General features: G+C 36.6%; 1 protein-coding gene across 2 annotated transcripts in view; it reads right to left on the bottom strand.

Annotated features, from left to right (window-relative positions):
- Window positions 1-9339: 9339 nt before the first annotated feature.
- The window catches only part of EMP2 (epithelial membrane protein 2), a 50585-nt gene continuing 44683 nt past the window's right edge, over window positions 9340-15241 (bottom strand). For both annotated transcript variants that reach the window (XM_031944682.1, XM_003761707.3), the window contains exon 5: window positions 9340-13261. In XM_031944682.1, coding sequence (XP_031800542.1) covers window positions 13077-13261 — 185 coding nt within the window. In that variant the 3' untranslated portion in view covers window positions 9340-13076. The remainder of the gene's footprint in view (window positions 13262-15241) is intronic.

The following is a 15241-nucleotide window of genomic DNA, read 5'->3' as shown; positions in this document are numbered from 1 at the left end:
CCTGAAATATGATGTCTAGGGTCTTTTTTCATCATGGTTTTCAGGCAGTGCAATAATCCTTAGATTGTCTCTCCTAGATCTATTTTCCAGGTCAGTTGTTTTTCCCAAAAGGTATTTTACATTTTCTTCTATTTTTTTTTTTGGTTTTGTTTGACTGACTCTTGATGTTTCTTTATTTTATTTTATTTTATTTTTTTTTATTTTTGGACAAAATCCAACATCCATTCCTATTAAAGACTCTTGATGTTTCATTGAGTCATTCATTTCCATTTGTTCAGTTCTAATTTTTAGTGATTTTTTTTCAGTTACCTTTTTTAGCTCCTTTTGTATTTAGCTAATTGAATTTTTAAATGAGTTGTTTTATTCAATGGATTTTTTCCCCTATTTCACAAATTCTGTTTTTTCAAGGAGTTGTTTTCTTTTTCCATTTCATCAAATCTATTTTGTAAGTAGTTATTTGCTTTTCCAATTTCACTAAGTCTATTTTTAAAGGAGTTTTCTTCAGATAATTCCAGTGTTTTCTTTTCTAAACCTTGTCACAAAGTTCTCATTTCTTTTCTCAATTATTTTCTAACTCTTTTTAAAGATCCTTTTTAAATTCTTTCAAGAGCCTTGTGAGGTGGATACCAATTTGTATCACCCTTTGAGACTTCATCTGGAGATGTTCTGCTTTTAGTGTCCTCAAGGTTTGAAATCTTTTCTTCTCTTTCTCTATAAAAACTATCTATGGTCAGAGTTCTTTTTGCTTTTTTTGCTCCTTTTTTTTTAAATTGAGATCTACTTTTAGGGCAAAGACAAGATTGTTCAAACTTCCTCTACAGGCAACAGTGGCTGTGCTGGGTCATTGCTGACTAACTTCTGATACTAGATGGGCATGGACAAGTCCCGTGATATTCTGGGGTTCAGGGGCTTGCTGTGTGCCTTTTGTATTTGCTATCTTTTTTTAAAATAGCTTTTTATTTACAAGTTATATGTATAGGTAATTTTACAGCATTGACAATTGCCAAACCTTTTGTTCCAATTTTTTCCCTCCTTCCCCCTCCCCCCTCCCCTAGATGGCAAGATGTTTAATACATGTTAAATATATTAGAGTATAAATTAAATACAAAATAAGTATATATGTCCAAACAGTTATTTTGCTGTACAAAAAGAATCAGACTCCAAAATATTGTACAGTTAGCCTGTGAAAGAAATCAAAAATGCAGGTGGGCAAAAATATAGGGATTGGGAATTTGATGTAATGGTTCTTAGTCATCTCCCAGAGTTCTTTCATGTAATTGCTATCTTACAGCTAATTAGATTATCTACTGCCTTGCAACCAGGACAGAGTGGCCAATACTGCTGTAGACTCCTCTTGATATTCCCAGCTTGAGGGACCCACACCACCCTGGGTCTCTGCTAGTCTGTGCTCAGCCTCTCCCTCTGTGCCAATTGAAACAGACCTTTTCTAAAGTTCTTCTGAGATATCTTCTGTTGAAAATTTGTTACACTCCAAATATTTGTGGTTTATGTCACTCCAAAAGCAGTTCAGAGACATGATTTGGTGTTGATCTGAGGGACATCAGGGAGAGCTCAGATAAAGACATGTCTCCTCTCTGCCACCTTGACTCCACCCCACTATATCCACTTTTGATGAAAGTCAAACTACTAAAAGGACAGTGATCAAATTGTACAAACAGTCCAATATCCTTTCAAATTAAAGCTGGATTTTTGCCTAATCCTAAAAATAAAATGAAAATTCTCTGAAATTCAGTGGTTGAAAACAAATAATTAGCAAGCTTAGATTTTATAATACTATAACAGACACCTTATACTGAAGAATCCTTTTCAATAACACCTAAAATAAAAACTTTAAAAAAAAAGATATAAACAAGCTATGGTATATATGCGTATAATGGAATATGTTTGTACTATAGGAAATAACAAGCAGGATGATTTCAGAAAAACTTGGAAAATTTTACATGAATTGATGCATAGTGAAGCAAACAGAAACAGTAGAAAGTTGTGCACAGTAACAGCAATCTTGTTCAATGAAAAATTGTGAATGACTTAACTATTCTTAGAAATACAATGATGGGGGGAGGATTCTGGAAAGATGGTGAAGTAGGCTGGTAAATCTCACCTCACAAATAGAAAAAAATTGTGCCTCAGGGCGAACATAGATAAGTGAAAAATCAAGATATGGGGCAGAACAGGGTCCTCCTGATACAACCCCAGAATATCCAAGGAAAGACCTGGGACTAGGGATTCCTCAGCAGGAATCACAGAAACTTTCACCTTTTGGACTGCATCTGGAGTTGAGGATCTGAGTCTGGGAAGTCTGAGTGAACCTCAAATGATTAGCCACACCAGGCCCAGCTGTGCTGCAGGGATGTGGCCTTGGACAAAAAGGAATCAGCACACCTGGTGAGTTCAGAAACAGCAGGACAGGGACATTGCTGGCTGAGGGCATTTGCTGAAAGAGAGACTTCTCTGGTCAGAGGAGAGAGCTGAGATGAAGCCAGAGATACCATCCCTCCCACCCCAGGATCAGAGGTGCTTATACTAATGCCTCTTATTAAAAAAAAAAAGAAGAAGAAAGAAGAAAGAAGAAGAAGAAGAAAGAAGAAGAAGAAGAAGAAGAAGAAGAAGAAGAAGAAGAAGAAAGAGGAGGAGGAGGAGGAAGAAAAAGAAGAAGAGCAGCAGCACTATAGAAGCTTACTTTGGGAACAGGGAAGACCAGAGTTCATCTTCAAAGGACACTGAAGTAAGAAAAAAATACCTCAAAGAGTAATATGAAATGGCTCCCTGCCCAGAGAGAATTTATTAAAGAAATAAAAAATTATAAATTTAAAAATCAAATGAGAGACATTGAGGGAAAACTTTTAAAAAAGAAAGAAAAATAAAAATCATCCAAGAAAAACAAGAAAATTATGAGGAAAAAAGTTAGCCAATTAAACAAAGACAAAATTAACTCTTTGAAAATCAGAATTGGGCAAGGGGAAGCCAGTGAAGCTATGAAAGACCAAGAAATAACAAAAAAGAATGAAAAAGTAGAACAGAATGTGAAACATATTATAAGAAAAATGACAGATCTGAAGAACAGATCAAGAAGAAAAAAATATATGAATAACTGGACTGCCTGAAAATTGTGCCCAAAAAGAAGACCTTAATACAATAATGCAAGAAATAATCCAAGAAAATTTTTCTGGAGTGATAGAACATGAAGGTAAGTAGAAATAGAAAAAATCCACCGATCACTACTTCAATGACATCCTTTGTGCAAAACACATAGGAACCTGATTGCCAAATTTCAAAACCTGCACTTCAAAGAGAAAATTTTGCAAGTAAAAAGAAAAAAATAATTCAAATATGCTACCACTACAATTAAAATTGTATAGGACTTATCAGCAACCACAATAAAAGATGGCAGGTCCTACCAACAAGCAAAAGAAGTAGGGTTGTAGTCAGAATTATCACACCCAGCAAAATTATCTATAATATTAGATGAAAAAAATTAACATTTTATGAACTTTCAGATTTCCAGGACTTTCTATCAACCAAACCCAAACTTAATAGAAAATTTAATATATGAGTCAATATCAAAGATCAACTTCAAGGAACTCAACACTGACAAATTGTTAATGTTTTCTTTTTATGTGGGAAATATCATATGTTTAAGATTGACATCAACAATAGAGCAGCTCAAAAGAAAGATTGGGCTAGAATTAAGGTAAAAATGGTAATTATGTTTTACAAATGAGGTACAAGGGAAGAATGGACACAAAGACATTACAGGGGGAAGGAGGGTTCATAGTTCTAAAAATCTACTCACATTGGGGGGTTAAATAGGCAACACTGTATATATACCATGAAGGGTATAGCACCCTCCAAAATATAAAGAAATAAGGGGGGGTGAAGGTGGGATGAGCAGACTGAGAAGCAAAGGTGAGAGAAGGCAAAAGAGGGATTCATAGCTTTGAAGCAGTTAAGTAATAGCAAAGCAAGTTAGGAGCAGAATTAAAGCACAGGGTCATCAGGAATAAGAAAGTTATCTCTCTGTATGTAAATGTGTATGTGTATCTATACCTATATCTATATCTATACATAAATATATTCTTTATTTACTATTTGGGGGTGGGGGATGAAAAGAGGAAAAAAAGAATAAAGTAAAAAAAATGAGCATCAGAGAACAAAAGAAAAGATGGACATTCATGAATTGATTAGTGAAATCATATTCACTATTTTATTAGTAGTAGAGTACTACTAATATATATACTTTATTGATCTGGTGATTTGTTGTTACATATTTAAATTCTCCCTGCTGTTCTGCTAGGTATTTAACAATGCTCACTTTTGTTTTGTTTCATTTTGTTTTGTATTCCCATTCTGTTTTTCTTATTCTGTTTTTTTAATTAAATAATTAAAAAAAGAAATACAATGATCCAAGATAATCTCAAAAATTGATGAAGCATTCTATCCATCTCCAGAGAAAGAACTGATATTGATTGAATATAATGCTATTTTCACTTTCTTATCTTTTTCCCATTTTTCTTTTATTAGAGTCTTTTTTGTATATAAGACCAATATGTAACTGTTTTACCTAATTGCACATATATAACCTATATTTGATTGCTTACCTTTTCTGGGAGATAGGAGACAGAGAGAGAAAGAGGTAGAATTTGGGACTCAAAACTTTAAATTAAAATATAATAAAACTGAAAAAAAAAGAATGGGAAGAACTAGTAGAGAGGAATTGAAAATTGGGGCTAGGAACTGATTATGCAGTGTGCTAGGGCAGAGAGGAAAGGATGGGATGAAGCACATGTGTAGAGAAGGACTGCCTTTGAAAGGAGGACTATCTGTTAGAGACCCAGGAAAGGAGGAAAGAATAGGAAAAGCTGAGACAAGAATGGAAGAAGAAGGAAGGAAGAGGAGGAGGAGGAGGAAGAAGAAGAGAAGAAGGAGGAGGAAGAGCAGAAGGAGGAAGAGGAGGAGAAGGAGGAGGAGGAGGAGGAGAAGGAGGAGGAGGAGAAGAAAAGAAGATACTCTGTGCTCAGATGCTCTTTAAGGTACATGAATAAAGACAAAATACTAATCTCAAAAAGTAAATAAATAAAAGAGATGTATAGCCCCATTACTCTCCTGGTACTGATCAGTACCAGTTGTTTATCATCAGGAGGGTAATGTCTTAACTTACAAGGGAGCTGGATCTAAGTGAGTCAGAGCTGTGCAGATTCTATCCAGCCTCATTCACTCCTCCAGAGTTATCAGAATTTAGGGGCAAGGCAGAGATCCAAACAGTGGGCAATGGCCGCCACAGAATGGAGTGGGGAAGACCTGCGGGAGGGAGACCCTTAATGCTTTAGGCATGTGGTGATGAGAGCCCACACAAGGATGGGGGTAGTGTCTAAGCAGAGAAGTGAGCACATACAAGATATGTTATGAAAGTAGATGTAACAGTAATTGGATATGATGGGACTGGTACCAGTATGGAATAATGGAAAGAGCAAGAGTTTTGGAGTCAAATGGTCTTTGTTTTAATCTCGTCGCTGACACCTTACTGGGTGAGCTTGGACAACTCTTTAATCTCTCTGAGTCTCAGTTTCCTTTTCTGTAAAATGAAGGGTTTGCACTAGATGGTCCCTAATTTTTCCAGTTCTCAATCTGTGATCCCATGAATGGACACCAAAGTCAGATGTTTTGTATTCTACCACTAGGTGGCAGGAAATCATGAGCTAATGAACTATTTACTGCAGGAGTAACAGGTCATCTACCAGCATTAGTAGACTGTGTTTGCTGTAGAAGAATAACTCAGACTTCTATATAGATAAAAAGTTCAAAAAGTATTCTCACAAGGTAATGTCATAATTCCCATTTTATGAAATGATAAAAATGAGGTCTAGAGAATTTAGATCAGGAAAGGCAGGTAGGTTTTTAGAAACCAAAGATTCCCAATCAAATATCAATCACCAGTGCTAAAGTGGTACCCTGGGTTGGATCACTGGGAAGAATCAGGTTGTCATTTTTAGTGGAGCAACAAAAATGTAGCTGATATGGGTCAGCTAGGGGTGGAAGTGACAGTGTATCCAACTTGAGCAAACTAGACTTAAAATCAAGAAGCCCCAAGTTTCAAATCCTTCCTCAGATGTTTACCAGCTATATACTCTGGGCAAGTCAATTTGACTTCTCTCTTTTTTATGTTATTTTTAAATTTTTTATCTTAATATTTTATTTTTCCCCAATTATATGTAAAAACAATTTTGAACATTTTATTTTTTATTTTTTTGAGTTCCAAATTCTCTCCACCCTTCCTCCATTGAGAAGATAGGAAATTTGATATAGATTATACATGTGCAGTGATGGAAAACATATTTCCATAACTTAGCATCTTTTTGTCTCAGTTTCCTAATCAGCAAAATGTGAGGTAGGATTCAATGATTTCCAAGTCTTTTACTGCCCCCAAACTACTTCCCTAGTAGAAGAAGTAGAAATCAAATGTGGGAGTCTATCAGTTTTGCACAAAGCGTCAGTGGACTCAAGGAAGGAATATAAGTATATGCTGTGATGTCTCTTTCTGTTAGAAAGGCAACATGGCCCAACAGATAGGGAACTGAATTTAGATTCAAGAACTCTGGAACTTGAATCCCACCTTATGTATCTAATAGTTGTATGTGATCTTAGACAAATCATTTAACCTGAAGAAATCAAAGTGTTTTCATTTATGCCAAGACAGCAGCTACTTTCTGGTGGATTAGTAGATGGAAAGAGAAAGTATCATGACATAACAATGAAATCAATGGTAGTCAAGATTAGAGGGGAAAACCTGTGGAGATGTGTGATGGTGGTAAGCTACTGGCTCAAGCTGGATGCCAATTCTATGAATTCTTCCTTTCCTTGTGATGACTTAGGCAAGATCAATCATTGCTATCAAAACCATGATGGGGAAGCACCAATTCTCCCAAATTCCAGTGTATACTGGATCCTGAGTTTCAGGCTCCGAAACAATGGATGATCTTGACTTCAGGGTTTCTGCCACCATAACAGATGATCAGCCCTATAGGAAGTATGAGTGAATCATCATACAATAGCCATGTTGTTACACTCCTTTGCTCAAGAGAGTACTTAAGTTGTATGTTTCCTAAAATTCCCATGCTGAGACCAGAGTTCTTAACCATTTTTATGTCATAGACAATTTTGTTAATCTGGTGTCCTCAAAATAATCTTTTTAAATGCATAAAATAATTATATAAAATACAGATGTCATTCTCTCCCCATCCAATTTATAGACCTCCCTGAAATATATCCACAGATTCTTCAGCTATCTCTGGGCCCCAGATTAAAGACTCCTTGTCTAAATCTGTTAATAGTGTATCTGGGAGACTTCCCCAGAATCTAAGAATAAGAGGTTAGATTTTTTTTATTATGCATTGTCTCGTTGTTATTAAGTTATTCTTATAGAAAAATATACCATTTTATAAAAAAGCAAAAATGCTTAATTTATATATCATATGCTAATATAGTCACATGATTAGTGTTTATTAAAAGGCATCATGTTAAGAGAACTGCTCCAAAGTAATAATAATAAAAGTGCAAATCAAAACAACCCTTTGATTCTAACTTAGATCCACTAGTCTGGCAAAGATGACAAAAAACAAAAATGACAAATGTTGGAGGAATATTGGGACCTTACTATGCTGTTGGTGAAGTTGTGAATTGGTCCAACTATTATTGAAAGTTAACTTGGAATTATTCTAAGAAAATGACTAAAAAGACCCTATGTTTTGATCCAGATCTATATTCTCAAATTTTGAAATCAGGCTCTGTGTCATCCCATTTATGATTTCCCAAGAATCTGCCAGAGCCTTGCACAGTTATGTTTAATAAATGTCTGTTGAGCTAAGTTGAATCATCCCTGACAAAAGTTCAAAGCTTAATGGCCTATTTCTGGAGAATCCCAGGATAATAGTCATAATTGCTAATCCCTTTTAGAGGACTAGGGGAAATGAGCAACCAGTCTGGCAATGTTCTGTGATGGATTGCTCTCAAGATGGTTCTCTTCTCATTCTAATCAAGAATGGTCCAGGCCTCAGATCATAACTAGCAATGCCTCCTTCAGGCTTCATTTAGACAAACCATGTGGAGGTACATATCATAAATATTTTATATGGAAACACATACTCCTTACATATACAACTGGATGACAATGCCAAAGTATAGCAGGGTTTTGGTAGAGATGTATATCTTACATAGGGTTGGGTTTGAAAGTCAGCATAAAGAAAAAAACAAACAAACAAACAAATGTAGCCCAAATTATCCTTGAAAATTCCTTAAATTACCCCCATAATGCAGTGTGGTATCTTAAAGTGGTCTCTTTAAAAGAAGGAAGTTCATAACAGAAAGCAGTTGGCTCTAAAATGGTTGCCATAACTATTTTAGATAAATGTAAATTTTGTTTTCTTTAGACTTTGTCAAGCCTTTTTGTTTTGTTTTGTTTTTCAAGGAGGAGGCAGAAATCTTTGTTAGAGAAGAAAACAAAACAGGTAAATATTTATTAACAGAAGAAGTGATGTTTAAGGGGGGAAAATACTTTTGAAAGGGCTTCACACAAAAGTGTGATTATAGATTTTTATCTCTAATCTTTAGCTCTTCAAGTGAGGTAGAAAGCAATTTAATTATTAGTTTTAATTTTTGCTGAACTTGTACAGTTGAATTTAAATGAAAGTATATTTTTCTGATGTACCAGTTATTAGAAATTTCTGGGAGGCAGCGAGGTAGTGTAGTGAATAGAGCACCAGCCCTGAAGTCAGGAAGATTTGAGCTCAAATTCCTAGCTGAGTGACCCTGGGTAAGTCACTTAACCCCAATTGCCTCAAAAAAAAAAAAAAGGAGGAAATTTCTGGTTAACCCAATGCCATATAAATTCACTTTTACATTATTTAGTGTCATTTATTAGTTTCAGGTTTTCCCTATCCCCCTGCCACCCTCCATTTTTTAAAACTATGTTTCTCTTTCTAACTGGTAATGGTGTCCTATTGCAGGCTTATATATAACAATTTTATTCTAATGGGGTCCCATAAATAACTATGGCTTAAATATTAATAATGGCAGCTAGTTGGCACGGTGGATAAAGTGCTGGACCTGGAGAAAATGGAAAACTAATTTTTTTCTGAGTTCAAATATTGTTTCAGACACAAGATGCGTGACCCTGCACAAGTTAGTCAACCCTATTTGCCTCAGTTTCCTTGTCTGTGAGATGAGCTTTAGAAAAAAAAATGGCAAACCACTCTAGTATTTTTGTCAAGAAAACCCCAAGTAGGATCACAGAGAGTTGGACAGAACCAAACAAGAACAACTATATTAATGGTTCACGGCATTTTTAATCACCCTCCTCCCCCTAAGACATTCTTACCATAGGTAGATATTAGTCTTTTGTTCTTGACCACATTGTTTAAACTTTATTTTCATGTATAGCTTCAGATTATATAAAACATAGAAAATGGAATATTTTAAAAGGCACATTAAGTAGAAAGAACCTAGCTAATTCTAAAATCACATTTGTTCTGACACTAATCATCTAATTAAGCCCCTATGCTTTTAGCCCCAGCACTTCCCACATCACCATCACCCCCAATATACAAAATTTTACAACTTGTTCTTTTTAAGTAACCATTATTGTGAATTAGTTTAGTGATCCCCATCCAGGCAGTTTTAATTATTATCCATCTTAAATCTAGACTATTGTGTGTTTAAAACAGCATAAGCAAACAGGAACTTGGGTGTCAAAAAAAATCTCGTCATTCAGCTAATTCTGGAGTTATTATCCCATATCATGGGAGTTCTCTCTCTCTATTAGGGTATGTGTACCTGCGTGAAACAGCAATCCTATAGCATGAAGATATGTTGATGTTTACAAGGCATCTCAGATCTTTCCATTGTTGAATACCTATGTACATTGACCTACTCCGGCGAATAATTTAGAAATTTATTAAGCTATTTCAAAAGAAGGGGGGAAACTCACAGTGGCTTAATGCAGATTTTAAAAAATCAGCTGCTGGTCTCCATCTGGTCACTTCTAAAAAATAGAGTTACAGTAATTCCTAAAAAGGATTATACAATGCACAAATCTTATTTTCTCAAACTTGATTTTTATCATAATAGAAGTTTTTGTTTTGTTGGTCCTAATATTCACTTTATAGAGACACTCTGGCGTCGTGGTTAGAATGCTGGGCCTAAAGTCAGATCCTTTCTGTGACAAGATATGTCTCTAGAAAAGCCACTTAACCACTGTGTTTTTCAACCAATTCCTTATTAATTTTCTATTAAGTCACAGGCAAATTGTGGAGTTTCATACTGGAGTTTCAACAGCTAACAAAATTCATAGTTCCTTCAGGGTTGGCTCTAGTTTTCTATTTGAGTTGATAAGAATAATTTGGTAATTAATATCAAGGAATAATCACCAATCCTGCTCAGTGGAACATTTTATTTTCTATTTTCTCATTTCCCCCCCCCTTCCTTTTATCTTCATATCACAGGTGAGTCAAATTCCTCACTTTTAATACTATTGCCTTTTTCTAACCCTCACAAATGTCAATCATTGCATTTTGGGGAAAGTTTGCTTCCTATCTCAAGGAACTTGCCATTCTATATCTATGTGAATATCCACAGAGTACTAAATACACCCAGTAATTTTCAGATTGTATTTAAGATGTTTAATACCCCACTAAAAAACTATTTCAACTCCCTATTATAGAGATGCCATTTGTAACCCTAAGAAAGCTTCGTGAGTCCTTTAGCCTTATTTTCCCACATGAATCCTTGCATAAGTCAATAAATCCATCTACAAACAACATTCTTCCAACTACAAAAGCTGTGATTCTCCTGCCATCGGACAGCTGGGCAGCTGTTAAGTCCACTATGATTTTACTCCTTTCCCTTGAGTAATTTAGTGAGATAGGGTCCCATTCCTGCCCAAATGTGAGGTGTACGGACAGCTAAGCTATTCTTTTCCTACCTCCTTCTGTGTCGGTCTGACTGTGTAGAGATCACCATTACATTGAGCAAAATGAAAACTACAAAAAGCTACATTTAAATAACATATATGGTGTAACGAGACAGACCAATGTCAGAATGTGGTGAGGTTAGAAAAACACCTCCTCTCAAGTCCTGAGTAAGAGAGAAATGCACATACACAGGCACACAGACATCCACACACACACACATATATGTGGATACATATACACACCTTCTTAAAAAAAGAAAAAAAAGGAAATTGCCACACAGGTAAAGGCCTAGGCTCATTTGGGGGTTTCCTGGTGTCTTAAGTCACACCACAAAACTAACATTTATATATAAATATTAAAAACCCCAAAACAAAACAACCCCCACCCCACCCCTGCCACTAACCTACTCATCTGTTATCAAGAACACGAAATCTTCAATGGAAGATCATGTAAAGTATTATATGTGTGCATCAAATACAGTACGAGGCTTACTAAATGCCATTGGAGTGAGTCAAAGGCAACTATATTTAGGCTCATCTAAATATGTGCAGTAGCATTTAAAAATACGCAGAGTCTCTGGATTTATCCACTGAGGAGACTGAAGGACAGCTGGTCGTATGCTATTTAGGGAATGATGTCCAGCTCCTGGATTTGGGCAACCTGCTGCTTTTTTTCCTCTTATCTTCCACTGATAATTTTTTAGCTGTTCAAGATGCTTGCCACAGGGCAGATCAGGCAGGGATCCCAAGGGAGGTACCAAACTTATCATTTTCTTAATTAGCCACCCAGGGATGGGAGTGGGGGAGAGAGGTGAGATGAGAAGGGAAGGGAAGCTTCCAACCCTTGGCTCTATGAGGGTTTGGACTCGTACAACACATCATGGTGGAAGGCTTTTTTGGAATAACTTTCCAGAGGGAGTTAGTCAGGAAGGTGCCTGTTCCTCTCATAGATGACCAGTAGAGGGAGCAATGCTTCAGGTGCTCCATCTCCATCTTTGAAGAGGTCCTTTCAATCACATCAGCCTTGGATGCTATTTCCTCTGGGGGACCAAGGATGGGGAAGATAAATGAATTCAGAAAGCTTCCAAAGGAAGGCCCAAAAAAAAGGCCCCCAAAAAAAGGCCCTTCAGGCCCAAACTGAGGAAGTTAAGAGAAAGCAAGCTCCTGCTGAGCTGTTGAGTTGACATTTGGAGTTAGGATGGCCAAGGGTTGGGGGAGGGAAGCTGGACTAGCCAGCTGCCCACTGGTTCTCACCTGAAAGCTATTCCGCTCCCTCATCCCCACTTGCTAAGGTGATGACATTGTTGGTAAGTTCTTGAGACTGCTTTGCACAACTAGCATGAAAATGAGAGAATCCTCACTCAAGGGTCTGCAGAAATCAAGGCTGACTTTTTTCAAAGCAAGTGGTTTTCCCAGCAAGAGCCATTGCATTTTACTGTACAAATTCACAAGCCACCACAGGACCAACTTGAACCTAATGGTTGGCAACCACACACACACACACACACACACACACACATACACACACGACAACCCAACCAACACTGGCCTTTGCAAATTTCTACTATGACTATGAGGGCTAAAGGTGTCATCTGGCCTTCATTCTTTGGTTTTTGTTGTTGCTGCTGTTGCTGCTTTCTCCCTAACCTCTCTGATTCTGCTTTCTACCTCTATGGCCCGTACCAAGTCATATGAGGACAAGAACCTTGTCAGAGAAAAAGACAGCATTGACTTGTCATATATACTGTACATGAGCCCTGTCGGATGAGGAAAGGAAAGGGGTTTGTTAGTATCTGATTGCATCCAGTCACAGGCACAGTCGGGTTAAGAAACATCATGCTGAGGAAATCAGATTGTTAGCTTTGTCTCATTCAATCTCTTGGGTGGCCAAGTGTTCCAGAATACTGCCTGTTCCTTTTCATAGTCTTTCTATCAGATACCAAGGATGCAAAACTTTTTTTTCCTTTTTTTCTTTCACTTTTCAAAGAAAACAATATTTTTACTACAAAACCAAAAAGAAAAAAAGATTATATACAAATTGGTTATTGAAATTTGGGTTTTCTACTATAGTGATGGAAAGTTAGCTCCCGGGGTTTTATTTACGCTTTCTCAGTATTAGGTACATTATGCCACTGATCAAAGTAAAGGCAAATGCAATCCAGGCCAAGATGAAGGAATAGCCGTATTTCCCTTGAGTTATATCTTCATAAAACTTTTTGTCCTTATGGATTTCTTCATATTGGTTTGTGTAAATGGATGCAGCAATCATGACACAAAGGCCTGTGGGGGGAAAAACAAAGAAGGAAAATAAATTGATGAAAAAGAAATTTATGCTCTACAACCAAATGAAAAACGCATCTCATTCCCTAGTCCTATTTATCAATAGTTTTGGTGTGGTGATTTATGACCACTGGAAAAATTTCATGAGAAACAGAGGTAAGCATATCTTCAATAGCTCCCTATTGCTTCTAGGACAAAATATAAACCTTTTCACAATCTGAGTCCTTTCTCCCTTCCCTTCCTTCCTTCCTTCCTTCCTTCCTTCCTTCCTTCCTTCCTTCCTTCCTTCCTTCCTTCCCTTCCTCTTCCTTCTGCATTTTCAAACAGAAATGTTTTTTTTAAACATTGCAGTCATTTACTAGTGACTCCCTCCCTCCAATGGTTCCTTCTCTTATGCAAAGAAATAGTTAAGCAAAGCCAATACCTGACAATATATACCTCAATGTGCAGTTTACAACTTCTCTACCAAGAGGTGGGTTGCATACTTCATTCTCCATCCTCTGAATATAGGCCAATTGTGATTGGTGCCAACATTGATCAGACTTCTGACGACTTTCAAACCAACCTATCTTTTCCACCTTATTTTATTCATTCTTCTTACCCATTGTATATTTTGGACAATTCTGATATTACTTCTGCCCTTGTGAACTTCCCAGATTCTCCCAGCTAAAATTGTTCTCTCCCTCCTCATATTTCTTAGACTATTATTAGCATCCTCATTCAAATCTATAATCAGATAATGATATAATCTCTCATTTGTCCCCTCATACTCTTACTTTGTATCATTCATCTTTCTACACATTATATTCCCATTTAGAATTTAGGTCATTGAGGGCAATGGTTCTGTCTTTCATGATTTCTGTTTCCTTAGCACCTAGAATCATGCATGTCTTGTACAATTTTTTCCCCTGAGGCAGTTGGGGTTAAGTGACTTGCCCAGGGTCACACAGTTAGGAAGTGTTCAGTGTCTATGGCCAGATTTGAACTCAGGTCCTTCTGACTTTAGGGCTGGTGTTCTATTCACTGCACTACCTACCTGCCCCTGTATTGTACATTCTTAAAGAGAATCTAAACCTATAATTTCATTGGTATGAGGAGCTCCTATTTACACACATTGTCAGAGCTTGAACCATACTGTAGTACTTAACTGTAGTAGGCACTTAGTAAATAGAGATTTGTTGAATCTCAAAAACTAATCAAGAATCTACCCCCCTGTAGGGGATCTCAAGCAAGGCTCTCCACTTTTTTGCCATTAGTGACAAAAAAGTTCAGTAACCTCATTCTTAGGAGGGTATTCATCTGGGCTATCCAGAGAGTATGATAGATGTGAATTTGACCACAGATTAGGCCCCTGGGAAGTAAGTATGGTTTACGCTACAAGGTTTAGGCTATTTTTAAGCGATGGCTAGAGCATATAGAACCAATGAAATTAATCTTACCCAAAGTGTTAGAATGGGTAGGCATGGTCAGGAGTTCAGTGAATTGAGAATTTAAAAGTACATTTGAGGGAGTGTGACCACAGAATGCTGAACTCTGGACAAGGAGAAAGGATTCAAAGAGGAAATAAGAAATAGATGTAAGTTTTTCACATGGGGAAGGTTTAATAAACATTTATAAAGAATGACGGGGAAACATCACCAGAAGGGGACATAAAACTTCTTCATTATATTTCATTTTGAGAAGACTCTTGAATCAGAAAATTGACTTGTACTGAAGACAACCTATTGCTTTCAGACAGGAATGTAATTATTTCTGCCTTGGAGCTAAAAATTGTAGCATGGTATAGGAAAAGGATTCACTGTATCATTGTTAGTCTTGAAAGCTTATTCCTTCTTAGAATAATGTTGATTTAGAAACTGAAAATGAAGGAAATGCTAAATTTCAGCTACAAGTTAATGAAAAAAATCTATTTTTTTTCTAACCAAGTTCTTTTATTCCCTGAAATCTATCCATTGACCCCTTGAAGATCTATGGACCCCT

The sequence above is a fragment of the Sarcophilus harrisii genome, chromosome 1 (genome assembly GCF_902635505.1).
Source record: "Sarcophilus harrisii chromosome 1, mSarHar1.11, whole genome shotgun sequence".
NCBI lineage: Eukaryota > Metazoa > Chordata > Mammalia > Dasyuromorphia > Dasyuridae > Sarcophilus > Sarcophilus harrisii.
The sequence above is the reverse complement of the archived record's forward strand: the minus strand, read 5'-3'. Positions and strand labels throughout refer to the sequence as shown.